Below are 27,626 nucleotides of genomic sequence, written 5' to 3'. Positions count from 1 at the left end.
TATTCACCTGATTTCGCCAACCCTGTTTTATTTTCCTTTCCAAGAACTCCAGCCCGTGTGCGTGTTTTTGCCCAAGGACCTCCCCTGCATCAATTTACATACCTCAGTAAATACAGCTGTTAAGAACAGAGCAGTGGGAGCCCACAGGAAACCAGAATATTTACTCAGAAATAAAATCAGCATAGAAAACATTTAGCATGAGCATTAGCATTTCCATGCTGCACCCTTGTGTCCTATTACAGACTTATTATGTCAAAGTGGTGCTGCACAGGAGTTTTGTGTTGTATAATTTGTGTTGTATAATTAATTGTTTTGCAAATTGTAAAAAAGTATTGAGAGTTATTTAGATTAATTTAAAGTTATAATCCTGCTTTACCACATTAATAGTTTTCAAGATGTATAATCAAAATATTATTATTATTATTATTATTATGTTTAAAAAACAAAGTAACAGTGCTCATTATGTATTATTAACGTGTTACAGAAAATGGGCCACCTGAGTTCTGTTCTCGGCTATTTGTTTGTGCCTGCTGGTGTGCCTTTCTGTATGTGCACAAGCATGCATATAAACACAAAGTTGTGCGCACATGAGCTCACAATCACTGAAAAGAGAGTGGTTGTTTTTGTTTGTTTGTTTGTTTTCCCGTTATTTTTCAGCAGCTTTTCATTTTCACCCATACAAAACGCTGAACCCCTCACACCGGCAGTGTAATCGATGTCAGATTCACTGATAGTGCGCAATATTATGAACTACTACTCTGTAGGATCTGATGCTTCCCGTCTGTTTCACCTTCAGCTATACCAGGATGTAAGTGTCAGAATTTACCGAAGACACATTTACAGAAATGTGACATCCTGCCCTGGTGAGGCGCTCGCTCTTCTGCTATCGATTGCTTGCGTCTGTTAAACGTTGACGCTACAGACATTAAGGTTTCGTTTTCTATATGCATAAATCCAAACAGTTCAAAACTGTTTTCATACTGTCTCAGGCTACAAAGTGTGTATAGGTGCATTTACCAAAAGCTCCAGTCAACAAGAGTCAGCAGGCTACTTCTTCTGTTTTAACCGAACTGTTAGGTAAGCCCTATCAGGCAATAATTGTTACTTTTATTTAAAAATAAGCGTTTTTTTTTTACACCAAACTAATCCTAGCAGCTCGTGCCGGGTTTAGCCAGCTAACCTCGCTAAAGCGAAACTGTTAGCCGTGCCTATCTTATGTGGAGGCTAGAAGCTCACATTAACAATTACACTTTTCAACATTGCGAACCTTTCTGAAGCTTCTGTCTTTAATACGATAAAATGTTTCTTTGCTGAATTAATTAATGTCCCCTAGTCAGTTACTGTAGCTAATCCCTGGCAGGTGTGTTGTTTTTCTTGTTCAGCCGGACAGTTGTCTTCATCTTCCTACGGGATTTTTCCCCTCGTCTTGACTGCCTTTACCTGTTTTTGCTGTTTCAATTACTGTACTTAGATTTTTTTTTTAAGTAGCATCTACACCCGGGGAGCCATGATAATATAATAACTGCTTTTTAAATTACTTTGTAGGCTGTATAGAAAGACTGTGCTTCAGTTCACGTCTTATAAAGCACTACAGGTGTTAGACCTTGATCATATTGTTGCGGATAGCTGGACGGCAAAGTAAATCATTTCTATTCAATAAACTGAGAGGCACACGGAAGTCCGCGAGGACTACTACTTAAAAAAATAATAGGAAAGAGTCGGCTGATAATGTGCTTCCACAGTGTAGTACTACACTGTGTGGCATACGTATGCCAGCATTTAGAGGCATGTTTAGTACTAAAATCCCCTTTGGCCATTATGTCACGTTAAATCAGAATATAACAAACTTCAAAAGTTGGTTTTCTTTGCTTGCAGGCTGGTGTCATCCTTGTCACTCAGAATGACCAACCAGGTTGTGAGGAGGGTAGTTATTGATGTCATTCGCTCACCTGAGGATAAGCGGGAGTACAGGGGCCTGGAGTTTACCAATGGCCTGAAGGCAATGCTCATCAGTGACCCGACCACAGACAAATCTTCAGCTGCTTTGGATGTCCACATAGGTAATTAGGCATTCATTGCTGTTGTCCTGCAGGTGATCATGACTTCCTTTTTTTATGTTGCTTTCTACACAAAGAACATCTGGAAAACAAATGGAAAAGGAAGTGAAATTTTCCCCATCATACTCTAACTGTGCTTTGCCGAGCAGGATAATTCCATTCATAGTTGCTCATTAGTTGCCAAACTTCCTTTAAGCTTTGGATGGCTATTTTTTTTGTATTATCTGGTATTTCTGTTTATAATGGCAAGTATATTATTATATGCTCATGCTTAAATCCGCAAGCTGCACTTCTCAAACAGTGAGTCCCTACCAGTTTGGAAACCTTATTTCATTACAGTGTGTAAATGTAACATAGTTCAGTTCTAGTTTCAGATACTAGTAAACAGCAGGTACAAACAACACCACATGTAATGCAGTAACTTTAATAATAACAGATGAAGAGCATTATAGAAACGTTAACAGTGAATACCTGTGGTATTTGCCTAAAGTAAAGAAGGTATAAAAAGCACTGTGAAGCAGATTGAATCAGTCATTGGCTACATTTTAAAACTGCCCTCACACTTTGCTAGAGCAAATAAGAAACACATTTTAAGAAGTTTATAATTGTAAAGGTAGAACATTGTAAGTTTAACATCTCCTCCATTTCACCAAACCTTCAGCTTCACAGCTCTGCCTCAGTCTGCAGGGCCTCTCCTCAGATCTGAGACTGTTTGAATCACTTGTTCTCCTCCAGCTTTCATTCTTTATTTGCTTGAAATAGGACACTACACTCTTCAGTTCAGCCGCTCAGCACAGTCAGCAACCTGTCCAATTCACTCGTCTGGTCTCATAGTCTGCCCCGAGGGCAAAGCTCAACACAGTCAGGCTTTCTTTGGCTTAGCTGGTTTAACTCCAGGTTTAACTTCCCTAAAACTCCAGTTCAAGATAACTGGTTTCTTGACTGATTATCATCTTTCTCTGTTGAGCAGGGTTTTGTGCTTCGGGCTTCAGGTTTTATGACTCTTCTTTTGCACAAAATGATCCGTATGCCTGCAAAAAAGAAATTTGGAACATAACCTGCCACCGACCAGATTATGTTCAGCAGGTTCAGCATAAGTTATTATGGTGAAAAGAGAGCAAGTTTGGTGAATGCAGAAAACTGCCTGACATAGCTCATTAAGCCATTTATCTCATTTCGCAATAAAACTGTCTGCTCATCTTTGATCTGCTGTGGCTCAACATACCATCTGTGAGCCATTCAGCTCTGCAGTACTTATCCTTTTATCAAACCACAGTCTCCTATATATTTATCAGTTGATCACATCTAGCTAGCTCTTGGTCGTGTTATAGCAGTCTTCATATCAAAATGTTTGTAAACAATACATGCTGCAAAGCAACCAGCTATGCTAGAAATGTTTTACATTGATTTCTATGGGATTGAAATGACTCCCTCAGCAGTTCTGGAGTACAAGTCTTGTTTTGTTTATTTACAGCTTACCAGCATGCATCTCATTGCTTATAAATCCTCCTGTTCTGGTGCCATTACAGATCTGTTTTTCTCACCTGGCAAAGTCACAACTGTTGCATTGAACAAATTTCACTGATCAAAGAGAAGCAGCACCATTAACTACATTTCTCTGGGAATTTCTCTTAATTTGCAGGTTCTCTGTCTGACCCACCAAACATCTCAGGGCTGGCACACTTTTGTGAACACATGCTGTTCCTGGGAACAGAGAAGTACCCCAAGGAGAACGAGTACAGCCAGTTCCTCAGTGAGCACGCAGGCAGCTCCAATGCCTTCACCAGCAGAGAACATACCAACTATTACTTTGATGTTTCCCATGAGCACTTGAAAGGAGCATTAGATAGGTACTTTGATGTTCATTTGATGGTATTAATTTTGGCAGAAACTTCAAAGTGATAGAGAATGCACTATTAAAAGCTCAGGGTTGTTTGTGTTTAGGTTGCCTTTTTACCCCTTAGCTGTAAAAGTCTGATGGGGTATTATGTTGTTGCACTGCCGGACAGGGGGGTGAGTGCCGTGGACATCTACATTTGTGAATGTGATAACTTGAGAACGAGGCGATGTAGGTGCTTTAAATTGATACCATAGGTATCAATCTCAGATGAATCTACTAAAAATCTCAGAGTAATTTGAATCTGAGTTACCTCAGCTTCAATGTCAATGTCAAGGTCAAGTTTTCTGAAAATCTTGTGAATGCGATAACTCAAGAAGGAAGTCACTTAGGATTTTCAAATTGGTACCATAGCTGCATCTACTAAAAATCTCAGATGAGTTTGAATCTCAGTGACAAAATTCTTTTTCTGAAAATCATCTGAATGTGATAACTTGAGAATAAGGCAACACAGGATTTGTAAAGTGATACCACAGGCGTGTCTACTTAGAGGCTGAGGGATAGCACTGGTAGTTACCAGTGTTTTTCAAATTATGGGAGGTGTCTAAATATCTAGTTATCAGTATACAGTGTAGCCCTTGGGACTCAAGGTTTGGAAAGGACGTTCAGGTGGTAGGAAATGAACCTACAGTATAGACTTACCTAATTAGAAATGAATGATGGTTCTAGCAAGCATCTGTTTCTGTCGCATAGGCTAATTGTTCCCTTCCACCACTGAATCGTGAAGGCCACCTGGGCTTCAGTGGTAGGAAAGAACTGTGAGGAGTGATCTGAATTATTGATGATGATTCCTTTCTGGAAAATGAAAGGATCGTATGTGTTGATTAGTTAGCCTTATTCTCTTATGCCTTTTCATAATATCTGTGTGCCTCATTTTTTGTAATCATGGCAGACTGCCTTTTTATTTGAATTTCTCCCTCTATGTTTGTAGTGTATAATCTGTATTTAAAATAAACATGATTATGCATTTTACAATACTGAGCCACAGGCTAGGCCATAAATATTATCACACCCTGTGGTTTTTCTACATGCTGAAATGTACTCCTTGATAACAGCAACTTCTGACCTTTGTAGGTTTGCCCAGTTCTTTCTGTGCCCATTGTTTGACGAGAGCTGCAAGGACCGCGAGGTGAACGCTGTGGACTCTGAGTACGAGAAGAACCTGAAGAATGATACCTGGAGGCTGTTTCAGTTGGAAAAGGCCACTGGCAACCCAAAACACCCTTTCAGTAAATTTGGAACAGGTAGAGACCGTTCTTGCCAGAATTCACTTTAAAACTATCTCATTACATCATTCATTCTGACTGCTTAGTCCATCGCATTTCAGTTGTTATAGCAGAATATTTTGACTGGGGAGCAAAACTTCCCTGCACAGAATATTTAAGCAAGGATTCCCTTCATAGGGTCGATATGATGTGTTTTAGATTTTGTATTAGACTACTAAAGAGTTTAATTTGTTAAAGTCATCCCAGATTAAAGTGACGTATACTCAGAGCAGCTGTGAACTCAAAATAGCCACCTGATGGCAGTCTTGAATTATACCATCTGTATTCACATTAAGAACAGGAGAGGATCAGACAGACCTGAAAGCAGTGCACTCAGCAGACTAACATAAGCTTCTTCTGACTGCTGCTTTGATGGTGTCTGTGTTAACAAATACAGTGCTACATGTAGACTGTAATCAAGTTTATTTACATACGCTTTAGCTTGTAGTTAATAAGCAATTTTTACTGCAACTTTGATTTGTTTGCTGACAATTTCATTTAGACTCTTTGAAAAACTATAACAACAGAAAATGATCATTAGTTAACTGTACAATTGGAAAATGTGTGTGCTTAATAAAGGGGCTGATAACCTTTTCTTATAGGTAATAAAATGACACTAGAGACAAGACCATCTAAAGAGGGGATTGATATCCGTCAGGAGCTCCTGAAGTTCCACTCCACGTATTACTCATCCAACCTCATGGGACTGTGTGTGTTAGGAAGAGGTAAGATGTCAATGCTCACATGGGTGATGGTTACACCCAACCCATGCAGCGAGTAACTGGATGCTATTAAAGAGGATGTTGTTATAGAATGGGTGAGGTCCTGGCTTCTTAAGGCCTACCATACTAACCAATGAATTGATAAATGATAAATGAGTTAAAAATGTTGTTGCCTCCACTTGGTAGAGTAACGGTGATTAGTATTAAAACCTACTAAGAAATGGCGTAATGTAATTTACTACCAGAAACAACTCTTTTAAAAATTCTTAAAACACCTTAAACGAATAGTAAATATGACTCAAAAATGCTTTTGGACAACATAATAAATAAAAATAATACATTTTAAGTTTTAATTTTATTTTAAATAAGATTTTACAAATTCTTAGTAGCATCACAACATGTTTTATATATTTACTAGCTTGCTTACCAGCCAAGGACCAGGGCACTGTGGGTAATTATGATGAGTACTAACATCCTTAAAGCTTTTCTTTGAACAGCACATCCTTACTGCTTTTTTTTAACCCTTTGCTGACAGAGTCGTTGGATGAGTTGACGGCCATGGTGGTTAAGTTATTTGGAGAAGTGGAAAACAAGAATGTGCCTATTCCCGAATTCCCTGAACACCCTTTACAAGAAGAACACCTTAAAGTGAGCTGCTTACCTATCACTCCTTTACATTTTTTTGCATTGCAAAATGACTGTCAACGTTTTTTATCATGTTACTGTGGGAATCACACACGCTTCTGTTTATTACAGAAATTCTACAAAGTGGTTCCTGTCAAAGACATTAGGAAACTTTATGTGACTTTCCCCATCCCAGACCTACAGAAGTACTACAAATCGAAGCCGGGACGTTATCTGGGGCATCTGATTGGTCACGAAGGACCTGGAAGTTTGTTATCTGAACTAAAATCTAAAGGTAGCAGACTGCAAGCTGGTGACAAATATTATAAAGAGAAAGAGATACACATAGTAAAACCATAAAATGTTTTTTAAATCCTAAAATATATGATTGACTCAGTGTTGTTTATTGCCTCAGAGGTTACTTAATTATGTGTTTTGCGACCATAAAATGTAACACAACATTACCCAGCAGAGCGGTGCGCCTCTAATTTAGTGATTGGGATAGAAGTTAATTTTCTTTTAGTACAGAAACATTCACAGTAATGGTTTCTGTCATCATAAAAATAAAAGAAACACATTACTAAATTGTAACGGTAATTACTTTCTAAGGCTGGGTGAACACACTCCTTGGAGGACACAAAGAGGGAGCCAGAGGATTCATGTTCTTCAACATCAAGATGGACTTGACTGAGGAGGGCCTCTGTAAGTCATGCATCTCACTACTTTACATGTATTGTATCTAGTTTGTGTGTTTTGCATGTGATTATGATCATTCCTCACTATGCACAAGTAAAAGAAATAAAGCAACAAGAAATATGTGAATATTAAATCTTGGGGCATGATCTGTGTGTCACTGCAGTGCACATTGAGGACATAATCTTCCACATGTTCCAGTACATCCAGAAACTCCGTTCTGAAGGGCCTCAAGAGTGGGTGTTTGAGGAGTACAAGGTGATTCATGTTGTCAGTTCAGTAATACTGTTTCTGGAGGGCAGTATAAACTTACTTTCTATTCCTCACTGTAAAAACTAGTTTAAAAAGTCATAAAAATGAGAATAGCATATAGATGGATTATTGATTGAGTTCTATTAAGGGTACATAGTTAAACTGAATGTAACAATTGTATGTTTTGTGACTTCAGCTGTTATACCATCAACCTTTCTGCCTCTCTCTCTGCAGGATTTAAAAAAAGTTGCTTTCAGGTTTAAAGACAAGGAGCGTCCTCGTGACTACACTTCCAAAATAGCAGGTTTACTACAGGTAGGTCCAACAGCCAATTTATCAGGTGTCCAGTTGAAACTAAAGATTCGATTTATGGAGGTCTTTAGAAAAATTGCAGAATTGAAGATTTGTGTTTTCAAGCAGTACAGTACTAACAAGTTTCTTTGGGTGTTGCAGCACTACCCTCTCGAAGAAGTTCTATCAGCAGAGTACTTCATGGAAGACTTCAGGCCAGATCTGATCGAGATGGTGCTGGATAAGCTGAGACCAGAACACGTCAGGTCAGTGTGACTTGGTGATGTGTAGTCAGGCTCACCTTGCTTTTTCTGTTACCAAGTATGAAGTACCTCTCAGAGGAAGATGTGGGCACACGGTGTGATAAACTTTAAGCTAAACTTTACAGCTGCAGTGAACTTGGATAACTGGGCTGAAATAAAAGTGGGCCTGGTGTAGCTTTAATTCATTTTCTGGATTGCAGCTGCTGTGCCAAGAAAAGTCCAGACTTGTAACCGGTCCATTTCTTAATGCGTATTAAGGAGACGACAGCATGCAGTCATTGGTTGACCCTGACAGTTTGCATGCCAGTCTCTTCCTTTACTGAAGTGGCCATTTAATTCTGGGCTGTTGCCAAAACTGCTTTAAATTCATGAACGAATGCTTCTTTATTTATCCATCACATTCCAGCTGCAAGTGAAGTCACCGAGAAACACCATTTCCTTTTACACTGAGTCCTTCAACTTTGTTTAACTAAAACATACTGATGGGATAAATGTTCAAACTTAGGAAAAACCCGCACTCTGATGGTCTGACAGCGCCAGCCAAACAATGTGTCAATGGCTGTGCACCACCTGAAACATGATCGAAATGGAAAAGCACTCACATCTTGTGCAGATAACAGGCACTAAGTAGCACAGAGGGCTTTTTGTGTAGATCTATAATGTGACCTGTCGTCTTCTTACTTTTCCAGAGTTATAGTTGTGTCAAAATCATTTGAAGGACAAACAGACATGACAGAAGAGTGGTACGGCACGCAGTACAAACAGGAGGCCATCTCTGAGGAGACCATCAAGGTGAATGACTGTGTCCAGTTTTTCTGCTGTGTAATCAGCATATAACCGCTACATCAGTTATATAAGGCTCTGATTGTTTATCTTTTTCTGTTGTAGAAATGGGCAAATGCAGACCTCAACGGCAAATTCAAATTGCCAATGAAAAATGAGTTCATCCCTACCAACTTCGAGATCTACCCTCTTGAGAAAGACTCTCCGTCAGTTCCCACTTTAATCAAGGCAAGTGTTTTCTCTGCACAGCTCCATCATCAAAGTGTTGTCACTTTTCATTGTCTCACTGCACTGGACGGTCCCTGCTTACCTGCTTCTTCTGAAGTCTCTTATGCTTTCATATGGAAATGTGGTATTGTGATTTAGACATCAAGCATTAGTTGTTGTTATGTCAGGATCAGAGGAACTAAGCAGCTAATAAAAGCTTACATTTCCCATCTCTGTTGGAACAACTGAATAAAAGTTAGTATGGCTTTTTTTGTTTGTTGCTAAGAGACCTATTAAAGTAACACTGTTAGATTTCTGTGATTAAATGAGCGTCGTCTGCTTGTACAGTTTACCTTCTGCTTGAAGCCTTTCTGTGAAAATGAAATTAATTTAGTGTTCATTTCTTCCAGGACACTGCTACGAGCAAGGTGTGGTTCAAGCAGGATGACAAATTCTTCCTCCCCAAGGCTTGCCTGAACTTTGAGTTCTTCAGGTGAGTAGTAAATACAGAGGATTTGTTCTGCAGCTGGAGTGTGGACGCAAATTCTTACAAAGTAAATTGTGTCTCTTAAGATTAACTCAATAATAAGAAATAGTAAATGTACTGCTGCTACAACAGTGCATAATAAGTTTTAAAGTAATCAGATAACAAAGTGCAAAAATAAATATCGAATTATGCATGAGTGTTATCAGGTTTGTAAGTCAGCAACCCCTGTAGCTGAAATGAATCCAATTCAAACCTAAATGGAATAATAACCAGTGCCAGTGCTTGTTACACATGAAGAGATGAAATATGCAAAAAGCCTCTAATAGTTGTACAGGTTGTATTTCCCAGAGAGAGAAAATACTGATAGATAACTTTAGATGTGGAGAAAGGCATAGGAAGTAAAGAAGAAAGCGAGGAAGAAGAGAGATTTCGTTTTGTTTTGTTTTACAGATGTTTAATCTATACATGAAGTGTTGAGGTTATATTTTTTCGTATTGTGAAATATATTGCAAAACATACGCAATATACTTACTTTGTGTTATACAAAGGTTTGATGAAAGTACTCAACAATTAGGTGCAGGCTACACTGGTCAGTTTGCAGTGCTGTGGTGACGATTACAGTAATGCACTATGTTGGACTGGTCCAGAGTGGCTGTAGTGTTAATAGTGAATGTTAGTTTACATCAGGGGTAGCAGACATCAAAGTAATTCAAGGTGATAATGCTAATTAGACATTTGAAACCTAGTGGTGGGAAATCTGGCATGATTGCTTGTTTGATATCCGCTTATATTTGGTGCAAGCATTTCTTTTCCCCACACTGCACCACTACAGCCAATTTTAGGGTTACCCCAAGAACTGAATCCCACTTTAGCCCTTGGCTACACTCATTTATCTGTTTGGTGTAGAGGCAAAGCCCCCATCTAAAATTTAGGCAACAGCAAATAGAGTTGTACTGTTGTACTTTTGCCACCTCAGAGGATAGGTTGGGTTAGCTTAGATCAGCCAATCCCTGCTGAAATTAGACAGTTTTAGTTTATAAGTAATTCCACTGTTACACTCCTGATAGCTACAATTAATTATATGTTCATAAATTGTGAAACATGCTATACAGTAGTTGCAGTTTGCATCAGCTCGTGCAGCTTTATTTGTATGCTTTGTGTGGCATTTTCTCTACAGCCCGTTTGCGTACGTGGACCCATTGCATTGTAACATGGCATATTTATACCTGGAGCTCCTCAAGGACTCCCTCAACGAGTATGCATATGCAGCCGAGCTAGCTGGCTTGAACTATGAACTCCAAAATACCGCCTATGGAATGCATGTAAGTATTCATAATCCCTTCCCGTCTCCGACCTCATGCTCCCTTCCCTTTATTATCCTCAGACCGGGCTACAGTGGCTCAGGCAGGCCTGGGTTGATGGGCGACTTTAACCTTCCAATCTGACCACATCTGTGGCCAGACTGCAAGTTACAATAACAGGAAACTGCTGTATATTGAATGTTTTCTCTAATGTCTCTAATGATCAATGTAACTTGATCATTAGAGACTGTTTTGTAGAGATTTTGAACCTGCGTGTGTTTTACATCACTTCAGAAAACCTTTTAACCCAGCGGTCCCCAACCCCCGGGCCACGGACCGGTATCGGTCAGTGAGTCGTTTGGTACCGGGCTGCAAGAGTTGAGGCTCCGCTGTGAAATTTATGGTTTTCTGGGATTTTATTGTTAACTCGGTTTCCCTGGGTCTTTTCCCGTGTTGTAGTTGTGTGTCTTATATTTATGCGTTACCATAGCAACCAGAGAGCATTAAGGGACAGAGAGGAGGATGTTACTCTAATTGTTGTTGGGGCATTTCAGGAGGACGCTGCTAATAAAGTTACACAATTACACAGTGAATTCTCGTTTATTATTATATTTACAAAAATACCACAGTTTTTGTTTTGCTCGTATCATTTTATATTGTTGTATTTATCCGCGATACCTTAAAGGCCGGTCCGTGAAAATATTGTCTGACATTAAACCGATCCGTGGTGCAAAAAAGGTTGGGGAGCGCTGCTGTAAAGCACCGTACTGGCATATTATCTTCATATTATCATCTAAGGATAAATCTTTGACTTCTTTCTTTTCATTTTTTAACATTTCTATGGCGTGCCAACATCTTTGTTTTAAAGTATACTGATAATAAAATGTCAAGTTTTGTGCAGACTTTAATAGTACGCAAAACCCTGCCTATGTAATTCTGTTTAGTGCCTTTTGCTGCCATTATTACGGTTATCTACACAAGTTTGCCTAACAAGCAAAAGTTCCCTAAATGAAACGGAGGTTCCCAGAGGGAGGCCCCCTTGTGAATAACAGAGCAGGCAAAAGTAGCCATCTATTTTTATTTCTTATTTTTTGGCACTTCTATTGTGAATGTAATACCAGGCAGTGAATGAGAAGGCATCTGTGCCACAGAATATAAGGGATAAGGTCAGTTGATGCAGATACCCTGTTTGTTTGTTTGTTTTTGAAGTGATATTTGCTGGTTTGCTGTGGTGTTGTCTTTCCACTGTTCTTTAAAACCTGCTGACTTCTAACAACTCTTCAGCTGTCATAATGACCAACTAACCTGCATTCATTAGCTTCTCACCTGTGAATTCATGACTGTGGTGTGTCCTTACAGAGGGCTGTGTAGCTGTGTGATGGGCTGCAAGTAATTGATCTGAGTCAGTAGTATTAGTGTGGATGCTGGCCGTTTGTCAAGGTTAACGATGTTTGGAGAGATTACTTTTAACAGGTGTCACTGCAGGGGCTTGGCCACAAGGTGAGGTGAGCTGTGGGATGAAAGTGACAGTGAAGCCCTGGGAGGTTATGCTGAATCCTGAAGGGCCATTAGGTGTGCGTGATGCAGGAAAATTGAGGGTTTAAATAACCCTAAACATTTTTTTTGCCGTTTGTTCTCTGTCTCTTTTTGAGAATCATTTAAGATATTTACAGTGTATGAGAGGAAATGATGCTTTCTCAATTTTATCATCATGCCTGACAACTCAAGCAGAGCATTGACATCGTTTTGTTTTTGAACCTCTGGAGATTCAGATTATTGTTCACCATGAGGAGTCGGTCTAATCTGGAAAGATTTTCTTCACAATAGTTTAGCCAGCCCACGACTGAATTAAATGGAGAACACATTCATGTATTCATGGTAGGAAATGAATGCAAAACCGTCAATAACAACAAATGTTAACTGTTATGCTAATACAAACAGCTTTAGTGAAGGTTACAAATGATCTTCTTATGGCCTCTGACAGTGGACTCATCTCTGTGCTTGTCCTTCTTGACCTTAGTGCAGCATTCGATACTGTTGACCATAATATCCTATTAGAGCGATTAGAACATGCTGTAGGTATTACAGGTATTGCACTGCAGTGGTTTGTATCATATCTATCTAATAGACTCCAATTTGTGCATGTAAATGGAGAGTCCTCTTCACACACTGAGGTTAATTATGGAGTTCCACAGGGTTCAGTGCTAGGACCAATTCTGTTTACATTATACATGCTTCCCCTAGGCAGCATCATTAGAAGACATAGCATACATTTTCACTGCTATGCAGATGACACCCAGCTCTATCTGTCCATGAAGCCAGATAACACACACCAATTAGTTAAACTGCAGGAATGTCTTAAAGACATAAAGACTTGGATGGCCACTAACTTTCTGCTTCTTAACTCAGATAAAACTGAGGTCATTGTACTCGGCGCTGAAAAGCTTACAAATATGGTATCTAACCAGATTCTTACTCTGGATGGCATTACCTTGGCCTCCAGTAACACTGTGAGGAACCTTGGAGTCATTTTTGACCAGGATATGTCCTTCAACGCACATATTAAACAAATATGTAAGACTGCGTTCTTCCATTTGCGCAACATCTCTAAAATTAGAAATATCCTGTCTCAGAGTGACGCTGAAAAACTAGTTCATGCATTTATTACTTCCAGGCTGGACTACTGCAATTCATTATTATCAGGATGTCCAAAAAACTCACTGAAAAGCCTTCAGTTAATCCAAAATGCTGCAGCAAGAGTACTGACAGGGACTAGAAAGAGAGAGCATATTTCTCCTGTTTTGGCTTCCCTTCATTGGCTTCCTGTTAAATCCAGAATTGAATTCAAAATCCTGCTCCTCACATACAAGGTCTTAAATAATCAGGCCCCATCTTATCTTAATGACCTTGTAGTACCATATTACCCTATTAGAGCACTTCGCTCCCACTCTGCAGGCCTACTTGTTGTTCCTAGAGTATTTAAAAGTAGAATGGGAGGGAGAGCCTTCAGTTTTCAGGCCCCTCTTCTGTGGAACCAGCTTCCAGTTTGGATTCGGGAGACAGACACTATCTCTACTTTTAAGATTAGGCTTCAAACTTTCCTTTTTGCTAAAGCATATAGTTAGGGCTGGATCAGGTGACCCTGAATCCTCCCTTAGTTATGCTGCAATAGATGTAGGCTGCCGGGGGATTCCCATGATGCATTGAGTTTTTCCTTTCCAGTCACCTTTCTCGCTCACTATGTGTTAATAGACCTCTCTGTATTGAATCATATCTGTTATTAATCTCTGTCTCTCTTCCACAGCATGTCTTTTATCCTGTCTTCCTTCTCTCACCCCAACCGGTCGCAGCAGATGGCCGCCCCTCCCTGAGCCTGGTTCTGCCGGAGGTTTCTTCCTGTTAAAAGGGAGTTTTTCCTTCCCACTGTCGCCAAAGTGCTTGCTCATAGGGGGTCATATGATTGTTGGGCTTTTCTCTGTATCTATGAAGCGCCTTGAGGCGACATTTGTTGTGATTTGGCGCTATATAAATAAAATTGAATTGAATTGAATTGAATTAATAAGCTTAATGTATCCTTTTGTTTGTTGATGATGTGCCGCCTGTCTCCTGTCACTGTGTGCTGCAGCTGTCTGTTAAAGGCTACAGTGACAAACAGCACATTCTGCTGAAGAAGATCATCGAGAAGATGGCCACTTTTGAGATAGACGAGAAGCGCTTTGACATCATCAAGGAAGCCGTAAGTTCAGACTCACTGACTCAGTAATAGTTTAGCTTCCAGTCTCAGTTTTAATGGTGATCTAATTCGGCCTTCTTTTTTTCTGCAGTACATGAGGTCTTTGAATAACTTCAGAGCTGAGAGGCCTAACTATCATGCCATGTACTACCTCCATCTTCTAATGACTGAGGTTGTTTGGACCAAAGATGAGCTCAGAGAGGCTCTAGATGGTGAGACTCTTAATGTTTCTCTTCTGTCTCAGCAGGAATGCTTACCAGCTGCTTTTTCATCTGTGGACCAAACAGAGTTAATTGAAACACAGAATAAACACATAGCCAAGCTTTACTTCAGGCCATAGCTGAGGAAATGAAAAGTGAGCCTTAAATTAATTGCGTGAGGTTAACATAATAGCCAGTGTTGGGAAGGTTACTTTTAAAATGTATTCCATTACAGATTACAGATTACATGCCCCAAAATGTATTTTGTAACGTATTCTGAATACTTTGGATTACTTAACATATTATCATGCTGTTTACAACTACATGAATGTACTATTGCTGTGATTTATTACTGTTACTGAAGGTCTGCGGCTCCGAACCGTAGTAAAGGGACCTCTGACTAATACGTCGGGTTCTGTGTCGGGCTTGTAGCCGAAAACTAGCTTTACTTTGTTGTCTGGGTCAACTTTGCTAGCGAGAGACAGAGAGAGGCGTTGAAAGGCTGCTCCAACGGAACTTATTGTTTCAGAGGAAAACACGAACACGGTGTACAGTCGAGTCTTAATAGCTTACTTACAACTGGGCTCGTCAGGCACTCTTCTTGGCTGCAGTGGTTATTATTATATTTACATGCTTCCAGCTCCCGTTTCTGCTCAATGACAGCTCGTACTTTTCCACTCAAATTTTTCTCCCTCCTCGCGCTCACAGACACATAACGGGTATGGCAGTCCATTCTCGATGTAGCACAGACTACACTGCCTATGATGCTACATTCTTTAGGGCTATGCCTGTAGCATTCTGCCTATTAGCTTAACACAACAACAACAAAAAGGCGCTCTCTCACCGAGGAAACACACAGTCGCAGAGAGAGTGCGTCACCATGGCAACCGTAACGCTGCCGCCTGGAACAACAGAACGTAGCTGTCAAACAAAACCCAAACAGTCCTGACCCGCCACAATATGAAACAGGGAAGTACCGCCGTGTAATCCATTTATTTCAACAAAGTAACTGTATTCTAAATACCACCTTTTTAAACGGTAACTGTAACGGAATACAGTTACTCATATTTTGTATTTTAAATACGTAACGGCGGTACATGTATTCCGTTACTCCCCAACACTGATAATAGCTGCAGTGAAAAATGTAAAACTATCACTGAAGTTTTCAGGTTTCTGCACACAGTAGAGGCCTCTCCTCTCACCTTGGGTCTTTTCTTCTTTTCAGTTTTTCTCCTTAAATTCTCCTTTAAATGCTGAAGCTGTCCTCTAGCAGTTGCTTCCCTAGCTGCAGTCTTTCCCGTGCACAGTGCCAGTCTGGAGCCTGCAGGGCAGCTTGTTATATTTTTAACCACAGAGCTTACACAGAGTATCCTCAGATTCACACGAGACTCAATTAACCTGCTGGGTCAGGACCTGGAGCTCAGTCACCTGGGCCTCCAATTAGCACAGCTCGTTTTTGCTATCAGTCCCTTTAGCCCGCCGTCCTTCTCTGTCTGGAATCTCTGAGACACTGCGAGTCTCCTGCTTCCTGCTGTGTTGGTGCTGCTACAGGCAACTAATCAGTGTTTGTGTGCTGATTTAGCCCATCCACCAGTTGCTTAAATTTAAACTTTTATGCACATGTAACTGAATCTTTAGGTATGATTTTTACCACCATGCAATGTGATGTGCTGATTTCTTAATGGCAGGAAGACTGTCCGATGAAATCACCACACTCAGCAGTTATTCTTTTAATCAGTCTGTTACCAGCCTTGGAAAATTACTCTTTGATTGATTGCGTTTGCCTGTGATCTGTATTGCAGATGTAACTCTCCCACGCCTTAACATCTTCATACCTCAGCTGTTGTCGCGGTTACATATCAAAGTCCTTCTTCATGGCAACATCACCAAGGAGGTTAGTTGGTGTTTGGAGTCACTACTTAATTATTTTACTACCAGTTTAAAGTTAAAAGTTTCCTAAATCTGTGGCGTCTACGTTTGTAATAATGCAGCTTTCCTTTCATACCTGCTTTAGTGATGTGTAAGAACTCATATAAGATCCTGTGATCCAGTTGCACTTTTTGTTATACAGCTCCAACATTATCATGTAATGACAGTGTCACAGTCTGCTGGAGGGAGAATTAGACTCATAAAATAGACCAATGATCCCTTCGACTAACGATCATCATTGAACTACAGTACTGACTGGTTCGGGGGTGGTCATGGAAAAATCAATGTTATATACATCTGCCATCACTGGAAATTGGTTGTATAAATGGTTCCAGTTTGGACAGAGCCAGTTGGGTTATTCTGAGTAATGTACATAGAAAATTTTTAAATTCTTGAATCTCTACAAAATGTTTTTCTGAGAGTTCAGCTGGTGTTACTCAAGAGTTTGTGGACTGAAATGTTTGAATTTCATTTCCATCTGTCACTCCTCTAGTCTGCTCTTGGCATGATGCAAATGGTGGAGGACACGCTCACTGAGCATGCTCACACAAAGCCTCTCCTCCCGAGCCAGCTGATTCGCTACAGACAGGTGCAGGTTCCAGACGGTAGGTCCTCTACTCCTACAAACCCCCCCCCCACACACACACACACACACAGGTTAAGCTCTCTAAATCTTCATCTGTCAGTCATGACTGTCTCCACGGCGACCGTGCAGATGGGTTTTTGTCCAACGCTCTCGCCCTCGTCATCAGTGGCACCATCATGCGTTTGTTGAGAAAAGACCTGATTAAATTTAGCATCCCACATTTACCTCAAAGGAACATAATGGTCACTGAGTGGAAATGGACGTCATTGGCTACAATACATACACACCTTACTGTCAGCAGCTCAGACAATGAACACACACAGGCAAACCTGCACTGCCTTTCACATCACATTAGGAAAGCTGAATGATGTGGAGGCGAAAAGCAGAGCTGTGCGAGGCCACCTGGAGAAATCCTGTGTCTCTCTGAGGGACTTTCCAGGCTGGGCTCCAGACTGCCAGTAAGACGCAGAGCAAGAGGACATACAGGACGTGAACACAAGTTTACTGTCTAAGAAACATAGTTTTACTCCCTCATCTCAAAGCTTCAAACAGAAAGTTGTCATAAATGTGGCCAGTCAGACATCCATCACTGGTAGTGGTACTGTGTAATTTAAATGCAGATAAGCAAAGCACATTGTGTAAAATTCAGACAGCTGGAGACAGCTGTCACTTTTACACTGATGGACTAAGACTAGAAAACAGCTAAATATACACATATTCTGTTTGGAGTTTTCACATTCCCTCTGGGGGGCACTCTTAACCTTGCGCATATGGGTTGCCTGCTCAACCCAGTGAGTTACTCTAGTGCTGCTGAGTAGAACTTTTGACATGTTGAGAACAATGCGAGAGGAGCTGTGGCTCGGTGCTCAGGGAGTGTCAGGTCCAGAGTGCTCAGTCAGCATGTGCATAAAGACACCTGCATTACCCAGCCTGCACTCGTCCTGCATTCAGAGCAGACTTGATCACAGTGGATTTAAACAAACTAGAGTTATTGCTGTTGGCATTCAACGGGCTGTTTCTGTCTTACTGAAGTGTCCCCTGTCCTCTATCTGAACTGTGCTGGTTTTACTGTACAGTACTTATCTATGGCTCAAGCAATGTACTGAAGTTCAGCTGTAAAACTACAATGAAACAGCTCATGTGCTTTTTGTAGGAATTGCTTGTGCAAGTTTCTAATGCAGCACTGAAAGACCTGATTAAGTGTGCAGGGATGGATTGTATTAAGTTGTACAGCACAGCTGGTGAAATTCATTTCTAAGCTTATCAGAGTTCATGAGTCAGTGGATTTTGGGTTAATGAAAAGGATTGTGCTTTAAATGACTTCAGATGGTTTTGCTCACTCACATGCCAAGTTTAGTTCTCAGCGTATCTCAGTGAGGTCCTGTTGAACCTTCACAGACCAAAAAGCAAAGCCAGAAGAATTACAGGTGCTCATATTTTTACATCTAGTCTTTCTGTTTCCTGTTTTTAGTCTTTTTAATATTACATATAACTGCACAAGTACAACAACAAGGTGAGTACATGGGGTTAAAGGCCACATGAAGCAAGCCGGCCCTTTTCTTTCTTCCTCTCTCACTGTGGATGTGCTTCTGTTTTTCATGATTGCAGGTGGCTGGTATGTTTACCAGCAAAAGAACGAGGTGCACAATGATTGTGGCATCGATATCTACTACCAAATAGACATGCAGAGTACACATGACAACATGCTGCTGGAGCTGTTCGCTCAGATCATCTCTGAGCCCTGCTATAGTACACTGAGAACCAAAGAACAGCTGGGTGAGGCTGCAAAACACAGACAATAAGGCAATATTGCCATTATATAACATGGGTACCATTTTCCAGAGATCGAGTGTTTATACAGACAGAAAAAATGTGGCAGCTGTATTAAGTTTGCTAAATTAGATGTTTTATTCCTTTTAATATTTATGCATTTTATTGAGAATTACAGTGCAATGAAATTTGCAAAGTACTGTCAGCTGTGGGAATGTTTATTAACTTTGAGAATGAATGGGTTGCACCTCTTAACCACATCTTAAGTATCACTGTAATGAGAGTTATAAAAAGCAATAAAAAAGTAGACATATTATACTCATCCTTATTCGTGTTTTTGTGTGCAGGCGTATTGTTATTAACCCTCTCAAGGCAGACGTTGCCGATTTGCAACAGTTAAAAACTAACAACCTGATTACCCCACATACATATTTTATGAGTTTTTTTTACTCAGAAGTACCACTGCAGGACTTGGTTGTGCATTAGCAACAAAAAGTTTAATTTGAGCCTGAGAGGGTTAATGATAATATAAATGTGCTTTGAATAGTTTTTTTGCACTGTGACTCCATTTCCTAAGCTCTTACATACTTTTTCTCTTAATCCCCTAAAAGGCTACAGCGTGCATAGCGGGCCACGTCGGGCTAACGGAGTGCAAGGTCTCTACTTCCTCATCCAGTCGGAGAAGGCGCCCCACTACCTGGAGAGCCGAGTGGAAGCCTTCCTGTGTACTATGGAGAAAGCTGTGGAGGAGATGAGCGAGGAAGCCATCCAGAAACACATCCAAGCCCTGGCCATCCGCCGCCTGGACAAACCGAAGAAGCTGTCTGCTGAGTGTGCTAAATATTGGGCAGAGATCATCTCTCAGCAGTACAATTTTGATAGAGGTGAGGCTTCCCAGCAGTCCTCTTCACCTCCTGAATAACTCTTAATTACGTCTGTGAAGGTTCTCAGTCATCCAGGTCATCGTAGTCAAAGGAGCTTGCAAAGAAAAGCGTCTGGACTTCTTTAAGTTACTTGAAGACGTTTCACCTCTCATCCGAGAAGCTTCTTCAGTTCTAAGGTCAAATGGTGGAGAGTCCCAGATATAAACCTAGTGGGAGTGTCCCCCCACAGAGGGACAAAAGGACCCCCTGATGATCCTCTAATCGCCTGAGCCAAGGTGTGGAACTGGGTGTGGGTCCCAATCAGCCAGAGTTTCGGGTGAGTTCATTGTGAAACCTGGCCCCACCTTATCATGCGAATTCCTGAGGTCAGATGGCCCAGGGTGTGAGTGGGCGTTAAGGCGTCTGGGAAGGGATCTCAAAACTGGATTATAGATGGCAGACAGTTGGTGTCGTAAACCACCGCCTCTGTTCAAAGATGGTCGCTCACAGTGGACATAGATGGCTTCTTTCACTCCTCTTTCAAACCATCTGTCCTCTCTGTCCAAAATGTGAACATTGGCATCCTCGAAAGAGTGTCCTTTATCCTTAAGATGCAGATAGACAGCTGAATCTTGTCCTGTGGAGGTGGCTCTTCTGTGTTGTGCCATGCGCTTGTGAAGTGGCTGTTTGGTCTCTCCAATGTAGAGGTCTGGGCATTCCTCGCTGCACTGTACGGCATACACCACATTGTTAAGTCTGTGTTTTGCCGTTTTGTCTTTAGGGTGAACCAGTTTTTGTCTGAGTGTGTTGCTGGGTCTGAAGTACACCGGGATGTCATGCTTGGAGAAAACCCTCCTGAGTTTCTCTGATACACCGGCTACATAGGGGATGACAATGTTGTTGCGTCTGTCCTTCTTATCCTCCCTCGCTGGTGTCTGATCTTCTTTTCTGTGCCTCTTTGCTGACTTTAAGAACGCGGTGGCGCAGAGGCGGTGGTTTACGACACCAACTGTCTGCCATCTATAATCCAGTTTTGAGATCCCTTCCCAGACGCCTTAACGCCCACTCACACCCTGGGCCATCTGACCTCAGGAATTCGCATGATAAGGTGGGGCCAGGTTTCACAATGAACTCACCCGAAACTCTGGCTGATTGGGACCCACACCCAGTTCCACACCTTGGCTCAGGCGATTAGAGGATCATCAGGGGGTCCTTTTGTCCCTCTGTGGGGGGACACTCCCACTAGGTTTATATCTGGGACTCTCCACCATTTGACCTTAGAACTGAAGAAGCTTCTCGGATGAGAGGTGAAACGTCTTCAAGCAACTTAAAGAAGTCCAGACGCTTTTCTTTGCAAGCTCCTTTGACAACTCTTAATTATGTTTAGTTTGCAGGCCAAATGGTTTTTTCCTGATTGCTTGCCTAAGTGTTTAAGTACAAGTTCTTATATTTCAGTATATTTCAGACACTCCCCGAGGGGAGCGGAATGTTACTTCGACAAGCACAACCTGAGATCGATTAAAGCCTGAAATAATCTGCAGCCACAGCACACCTCTCCCATCCAGCACTCTGCTGAGTGTAATGGATTATAATGGGCCTGATTCACTAGTAATCTGCCCAAAGCCCCAAGTGATGGCAACACTGTAGTGCTGCCAAGGGAGTGGTGATACTAGCTGTGTTAGAGGAGACGGGGGTGTCGGGAGAACATGCTAACAGGCTTAATACCAAGAGCTCAGAGAAACATGCAACACAATTTATGAATAAGAGCTTACACAAGGTCTGCTTCATGGAAGCGCAGAAGAGTGGCTGTTAGTTTCATGTTTCCAGTGAAATGTAATCATGAACATTTGGGCAAAAAGTTGCTCATTTGAGTTTAATTTATATGAAAGCATCCATCCACTTATCCTTTTCTGGGTCGCTGGAGCCTATCCCAGCTGTCAACCATTTACACTCACATTCATACCTAGTGATAATTTGGATTATCCAATTAACCTATCCCCACAAGCTGCATGTCTTTGGCCTGATGTTGGAATTGAACTCAGGATCTTCTTGCTGTGCGGCAACAGTGCTAACCACCGTGCCACCGTGCTGCCTATATATACGAAAGCATTTGATATCAATATGTTGCACAGGCAAAAGACTGAACTCAATTTTAAACATCCAAGTGCTGTAGTAATAACTGACACAAGTAGCTGACTTTCACCGTGATGGCTCACTCTTGAATTCTTGGTTTGGTGCTGCAGTATTTAGGATGCTGGCTGCACTCTTTAAAAAGTTTTTAAATAATTTACTTCTGTTTTTCCTGCTGTTTTGCAGACAACATTGAAGTGGCGTATCTGAAGACTCTGACAAAAGAAAACATAATGGAGTTTTACAGAGTAAGTAGTACAGCTTTATGTCTCATGATGCCTCTTCACTGGAATACGTTTTGTAGACGTTTAACAGCACAAGACAATGGTAACTATGGAAACTCATAATCAAAGACTATATGTAAAAGATAGACTTGAACATTTTGAACTTTAGCAATTTGGCTGCTGACATTTTTTTTGGGGGGGGGGGAGCCATAAGTGACCACTGTCGTAGGAGCCTGTGTTACGGCTAATTCTAGCAGGCTTGTTTAGCTGGAAGCATTTGTGCAGTGTATGAGTGCATCACGCAGACTTGGATCGCTAAATTGCAACATGTTAATAAAATATTAGACCTCGACTTCTTGGATGGGCCGTACCTCACTGCAGACCACTGTCAGATTATTCAAATCAAAAATCCTCTAAAAGGCTTAAAAGCAAAAACACAGATGAGTATCACTTCAGATCAAGGAGCTTCTATCTGCAGTTCCTTGATCAGCATACCTGTCACTCACTGTAAGCCTTGATCAAGAAAGTGTCATGAAAAAATTCACCCTACCCATCCTGTTCTCAATGTCCTTTTTTAACATGGGACTGTATGGGGGATTGAGATGCCTCAAGTGGCATGAACTGGCAGTGTTTCTAGTAAAACTGGATATACTCGACCCCGCGTGTTGCAGCGCTGAAATGATAAATGTCAGACAAATCTGAATTTGTGAGGTTATCTTATCTAACAAGAAAATTATGGTGTAAAATAAGTATAAAAACTGCTCTCAGCACCACCTACTCTGTTTGTGTGTTCACACATACACAGATCCGCTGCATTCATTCTGCCCTCCTAGCTTTCATCTCATCCAGCCTCCTGCTTCTATTCATAGCTGTGGAGGTGACACTGACACAGGACGCTCACAGCATATCAGCGGCAATAATGACAGCCAGCCGGCTTGTTTCGGGGGGATAAAGAGCCCACGGACACCTGGCCCCAGAAAGAATTGGCATTATCGGAGCCCTGCAGAAACCATTACAGCCCCCATGCAGTAAACCTAATGCATTTCTAATGTCATATCAGCAGCAATCGCACAAGCTGCGTCTTTTCTTTTTTTATTATTATTTAATTTCTGGCATCCACAGTTGACGGCGTCTGACTGCAGATGAGCCAAATGTTCAGTCTAATATAATCCTCCATCCAGAGTCAGAGATGAAGCCCGACTGTGTCGCTAAATCTCCACAGGGCTGTCACAACTGATCACACACTCAGTGGGGAAACACACACAGCCATCCTGTCTGTGCTGGGTTTCTTTTCTGTGGTAGCAAAGCTCTTTCCCAAAAGTGATGAGTCATTCCATTAATGGAGGGAATAGTTTCTGGTGATGATGTTCCCTGACAACCTCCATGCATCATCCTCACCTGTCTGTCTGTCTATCCAGGAGCGACTGACGGTCGAAGCCCCAAAGAGACACAAAGTGTCGGTGCACGTGCTGTCCAGGGAGATGGACACCTGTGAGTATCTGTAGACACAAGGTGATAACATGGGCTTCATTTAGACACCCCCTGAGGTCACTCACTGACAGTCTGACCTGTCTGTGTGTACATCAGGTCCAGTAGTGGGAGAGTTCCCCGCTCAGAATGATGTCAACCTGGCTCCTGCTCCTTCCCTGCCACAGGTAAAGATCAAACTTTTTATTTTTATTTGTTAACCTGACAGATTCCCCAGCTGCTGATATTCAGTCAGATTTTAACATTACTATAAATGCGCAGCTTAAATGTGAAACGGTGAAGGTGAAAACCCAAAGGACCTGAAACGGTGACAATAACCAGGATATCCCAATACGTCTAACCAATAACTGACTGGAATGGCAGGCTTGTTTCTCATACAAACAAAACAGCAAATAATGAACCTGTCACTCAACTCAAAAACCTTAAAATATGTTTGTGAACCAAACCTTTAAAGTGAGTTTATGTGTAATGTCTTCAGTGTCACACACACCATCCTGCTTTTTTGGCTCATGTGCAGTGTGTGTGTGTTACATTTGACTTTTATAATTCTATGCTCTTATAATTTTCTATGATCTGTTCATGTGACCAAAGTAGGCAGCTCCTAATTGGTTCATTTTGTTTTGAAAGCGATGTGTTAAAAGCCCCAGTTATGTGAAGGCATACAGAACCGGATCAGAGAAGCCTGGGTTAAATAAGAACGTTCAACCCACTCTCAGACGTTCATATCCATTACGCTGTGATAGGTTGAGCCAGCCAACTTATACAAAGTCCAGCTATGTTGAACTTGATTTGTAGAGGGGTCTTTACATTTGTCAGCCTCCCTCTGATCTCATCTTTTTCTTTTTTGCAGCCCACAGTGATTCAGGGCATAACAGAGTTCAAGAGGAGTCTGCCTCTGTTCCCCCTGGTCAAACCTCACATCAACCTCAAGGCAGCCAAACTGTGAGCGAAGCCGGCAGGTCGACACAGCACGGAGGGTAGCTCCTGCCATCAGGAAGACCTGCATAAGTGTGTTTGTTTGCGTGGATGCATGTTGAATGCGGGTGTGTGCGTGTAGCAGGGAGGAGCCACTCAAAGAGGAAACAAAAGAATCACAAAGTTGTTGACGTAGCTGTGATAATTATAGAGGTAACACCAGAATCACCTCATGTAACGTCTCTAATAGGAGACGTAAGCTCACGCTTCACAGCACTGTGTAGGCTGCTGTAGACGAAAAAGAAGCAAAAAACAAAGAGAGACCTTTTAGGTCCATGCCTGCATGGAAACGTGTTTGCCTGTAAACTGCTCAAATTTATGAGATGTTTTTAAATTTCTAACTACTAAACCATGCTCATACATCTTTCTTTTTCTACTGCATTTTACAGTAGCGTGTCACTCAGACATCTCAGGGGTATGTCCATGCCGTTTGTTTTGGGGGTTTTTTAAATTACATTTTATTAGTAAAGAAAATAAAAATATTCAATCTGTCATCTACATTAGTACGTTATTCAAGTTACAGTGTGAAAAGTAGCCGCTGTAGAGACATTTTGTTTCTCTCTGTTAAAGCTTTGGGGAGGTCGTCAGGATCCATTCACTCTGCATGAGAGACTTTCTGCAGCTGCTGCCTTCAGATTAGTTTGTATCCTGGTCTGATTTGAGACACAACCCTGGAAGATCCAAAGAACCAGCAGCAGAAGCACGCCTTAGTCTATTACTTACACAGCATGTAGCTCCACAGTGTCTCAGGAGAGCCGGTGATAAAACAGTTTTCACAGAGAGGGTTAGAAGAAACATATCAGGCTTGGGGGGGGCCGTGCACTGTTTGACGTGAAGTACCTAGTGAGTGGTTTTCATTTAGAAAATCAAATTTTTAATTTCTGGATGTATTGAATGACTGTGATTGGCTGGTGGGGATCATGGGCAGGTGAAGAGTGCTGAGTTTGGTCTTTTTATGTTGTTTTTGTGTGTTTCTAATTAATAAACAGTTTAATGGAAGCTAGTCTGTCGCACTTTTCCAGTCTCAACACATGCACGTCAACATTTGGAAAATACATTTATTCACAGAGCTCATACTGTAGAAGTCTAACGTTAGAAGCATCGTGTGCAGTTCAGCCTCTTGGCATAGAGGAGATCTGATGGGAAAGGTTTAGTCTGCAGATCTCAGAACACCAGGTTAAATATTCCAGGTGGTTGGTTATACAGTGTGTTAAACAGGCTCTCTCACTCAGATTCTCATCTCAGCAATAACTTGTTAATTCAAAGCCACGTTATTTACACATGAACAAAGGAGTTTGATACATTAGGCTTCACGTCTTATAAACCAAACTGTTTTGGTCGGTTCACTCAAATCACAGAACTCTATATTCATCTGTCCTAATATCTCAACATTTCAATACATTTGCCAGAAATTGTGGATAAACTTGAACATCTCCCTATATTTTTTTCCACCGTTTCAAACCAATAAAATCCTACTTGAAAACTAAAAATCAGAGTGTCTGTACACCACTTGGGCAGGACAATACGGCTCAGTATTTGAGTGAACTGACCCTTTAATTTCCTCAAGTGTCCATTCAGAAGTGCTGGCTGCTGCAGTGAGTCATCTTTAGTTACCAGTGTCTGAGGTCATTCAGAGAGAAGTACCTGAGTCTGACCTGAGCTGGTCCAAGCTCAGGCAACTGAAGTCCCATCATGGCAAGCCGAGGGGGTGGAGGGTATGAACTGCCTCTAAAATCTGGAGGCAACGGCTTTAACTCAAGTGTCCGTCTCCTGTAAGCGCTGCACTGAATGTTGAGTCAGGCACCCCAAGGTTTTCTAATATATGTATTATCCACACATCACGGCACAGTGCTCACCTGCACTGTGACGGGTGACAAGGCTTCAAGACACATCACATGAGAGCGTTTTGAAAAGTAGAGATGAGGAATACTGGACGAAGCACGTGAACAAAGTAAACAGCAGTGTATCAGCTTCTGATCTGCGCTCGGCATGTTAGCCGTTAGATAATCAGCTGCAGTGGCACAATGACGTGGCGAGGCTAGTTTTCTGTTCTGCGTCAGGATTCACATCACATCATTTTACTGTTTGCTCACGAGTACATTCCTTATGCTCAATATTAGTCTTCTTTGAACATAAGCCACTATCATCAGCCAATGGGGTGCTGCGGAATAAACAATATAAAACAATTTGTATTTTTATAAAACTAATTACACATGCCCCACATTTTAATTCTTTAAAATACAGTAGGTTTACAATAGTTAACGTGATTGCTGAAGCTCATCCACCCTGCAGTCGTACTCAGGAAACAGGTGTGTGTGTGTGTGTGTGTGTGTGTGTGACTGTAACTGCACATCAACTGCTAACATGCTCCAGTCCGCACGTCTCCATCTTCACTTTAAGCCAGCGTCACAAAATGTCAGCGAAGAGTCACACCGGAGCGATGAGAGGGGCGAGGTGTGGGGAGGAGGAAGAGGTGGTAATGAGGATGACACGATCAAAAGTCTGTTTCAACAGCACTTCCTGCTCACTGAGCTTTCATCCCACCCACCCACCCCCTCAAGCGGAGGCGTGTAGTTCCTCCATCCATCTGTCCTCCCTTCTGACGGCCTCCTTTAGGCCTCTTCCTGCTCGGGGAAGTTGAGGATCTTGCGGTGAGCTTGCCTCAGGTACTGCTGTTGTTTGAAGTACACCTTAAACGCCCCCTTGATGGCCACAAAGGCGATACCTCCCTGTAGGTGGAGGAAAGCAAAATGGTGTTGAAAGTGGACTTAAAGACAGATTCAGCTCAACACATCAAAGCTCTCCCCCCACAGCGGACTCTAGGAGGATTTACTTTAATTTCCCACCGACTATCACACACACGACAGCATCTCATAAACAAACATG

The 27,626-nt window shown here is 41.6% G+C and overlaps 2 protein-coding genes across 4 annotated transcripts in view; one reads left to right on the top strand and one right to left on the bottom strand.

Moving 5' to 3' along the window:
- The first annotated feature begins 537 nt into the window (after positions 1-537).
- LOC146505014 (insulin-degrading enzyme-like) lies at positions 538-26,683 on the top strand. Of its 3 annotated transcripts, none has more exons than XM_085183459.1 (25): positions 538-1,077; positions 1,876-2,060; positions 3,700-3,907; positions 5,029-5,198; positions 5,822-5,944; positions 6,477-6,589; positions 6,698-6,860; positions 7,175-7,267; positions 7,425-7,516; positions 7,745-7,825; positions 7,964-8,067; positions 8,754-8,856; positions 8,953-9,075; positions 9,465-9,547; positions 10,719-10,863; positions 14,468-14,578; positions 14,667-14,787; positions 16,578-16,669; positions 17,198-17,309; positions 18,899-19,066; positions 19,672-19,944; positions 22,240-22,301; positions 23,696-23,768; positions 23,865-23,932; positions 24,616-26,683. In XM_085183459.1, exons 2-25 carry the CDS (start codon positions 1,901-1,903, stop codon positions 24,709-24,711), a joined length of 2,937 nt encoding a protein of 978 aa, XP_085039585.1. In that variant the 5' UTR covers positions 538-1,077; positions 1,876-1,900; the 3' UTR covers positions 24,712-26,683. The 3 variants fall into 3 exon arrangements, with proteins under 3 accessions (XP_085039585.1, XP_085039586.1, XP_085039584.1); XM_085183460.1 differs by having other exon boundaries at positions 538-1,091; positions 8,953-9,086; positions 9,476-9,547; XM_085183458.1 differs by having other exon boundaries at positions 539-1,077; positions 8,953-9,086; positions 9,476-9,547.
- The window catches only part of marchf5 (membrane-associated ring finger (C3HC4) 5), a 28,531-nt gene continuing 26,689 nt past the window's right edge, over positions 25,785-27,626 (bottom strand). The window contains exon 6 of the mRNA XM_085183482.1: positions 25,785-27,469. Within this exon, the coding sequence (XP_085039608.1) occupies positions 27,353-27,469 (117 nt within the window). The 3' untranslated portion in view covers positions 25,785-27,352. The remainder of the gene's footprint in view (positions 27,470-27,626) is intronic.

The sequence above is a fragment of the Neolamprologus multifasciatus genome, chromosome 13, assembly GCF_963576455.1.
Source record: "Neolamprologus multifasciatus chromosome 13, fNeoMul1.2, whole genome shotgun sequence".
Taxonomy (NCBI): Eukaryota; Metazoa; Chordata; class Actinopteri; order Cichliformes; family Cichlidae; genus Neolamprologus; species Neolamprologus multifasciatus.
The sequence above is the reverse complement of the archived record's forward strand: the minus strand, read 5'-3'. Positions and strand labels throughout refer to the sequence as shown.

Bases quoted from the DNA above. Each gene is read 5' to 3' on its own strand.
- LOC146505014 (XM_085183459.1), top strand. From the start codon at position 1,901: ATGACCAACCAGGTTGTGAGGAGGGTAGTTATTGATGTCATTCGCTCA. The intron at 10,864-14,467 runs GTAAGTATTCAT...TGTGTGCTGCAG, and splicing joins ATACCGCCTATGGAATGCAT to CTGTCTGTTAAAGGCTACAG. The intron at 23,933-24,615 runs GTAAAGATCAAA...TCTTTTTTGCAG, and splicing joins CTGCTCCTTCCCTGCCACAG to CCCACAGTGATTCAGGGCAT.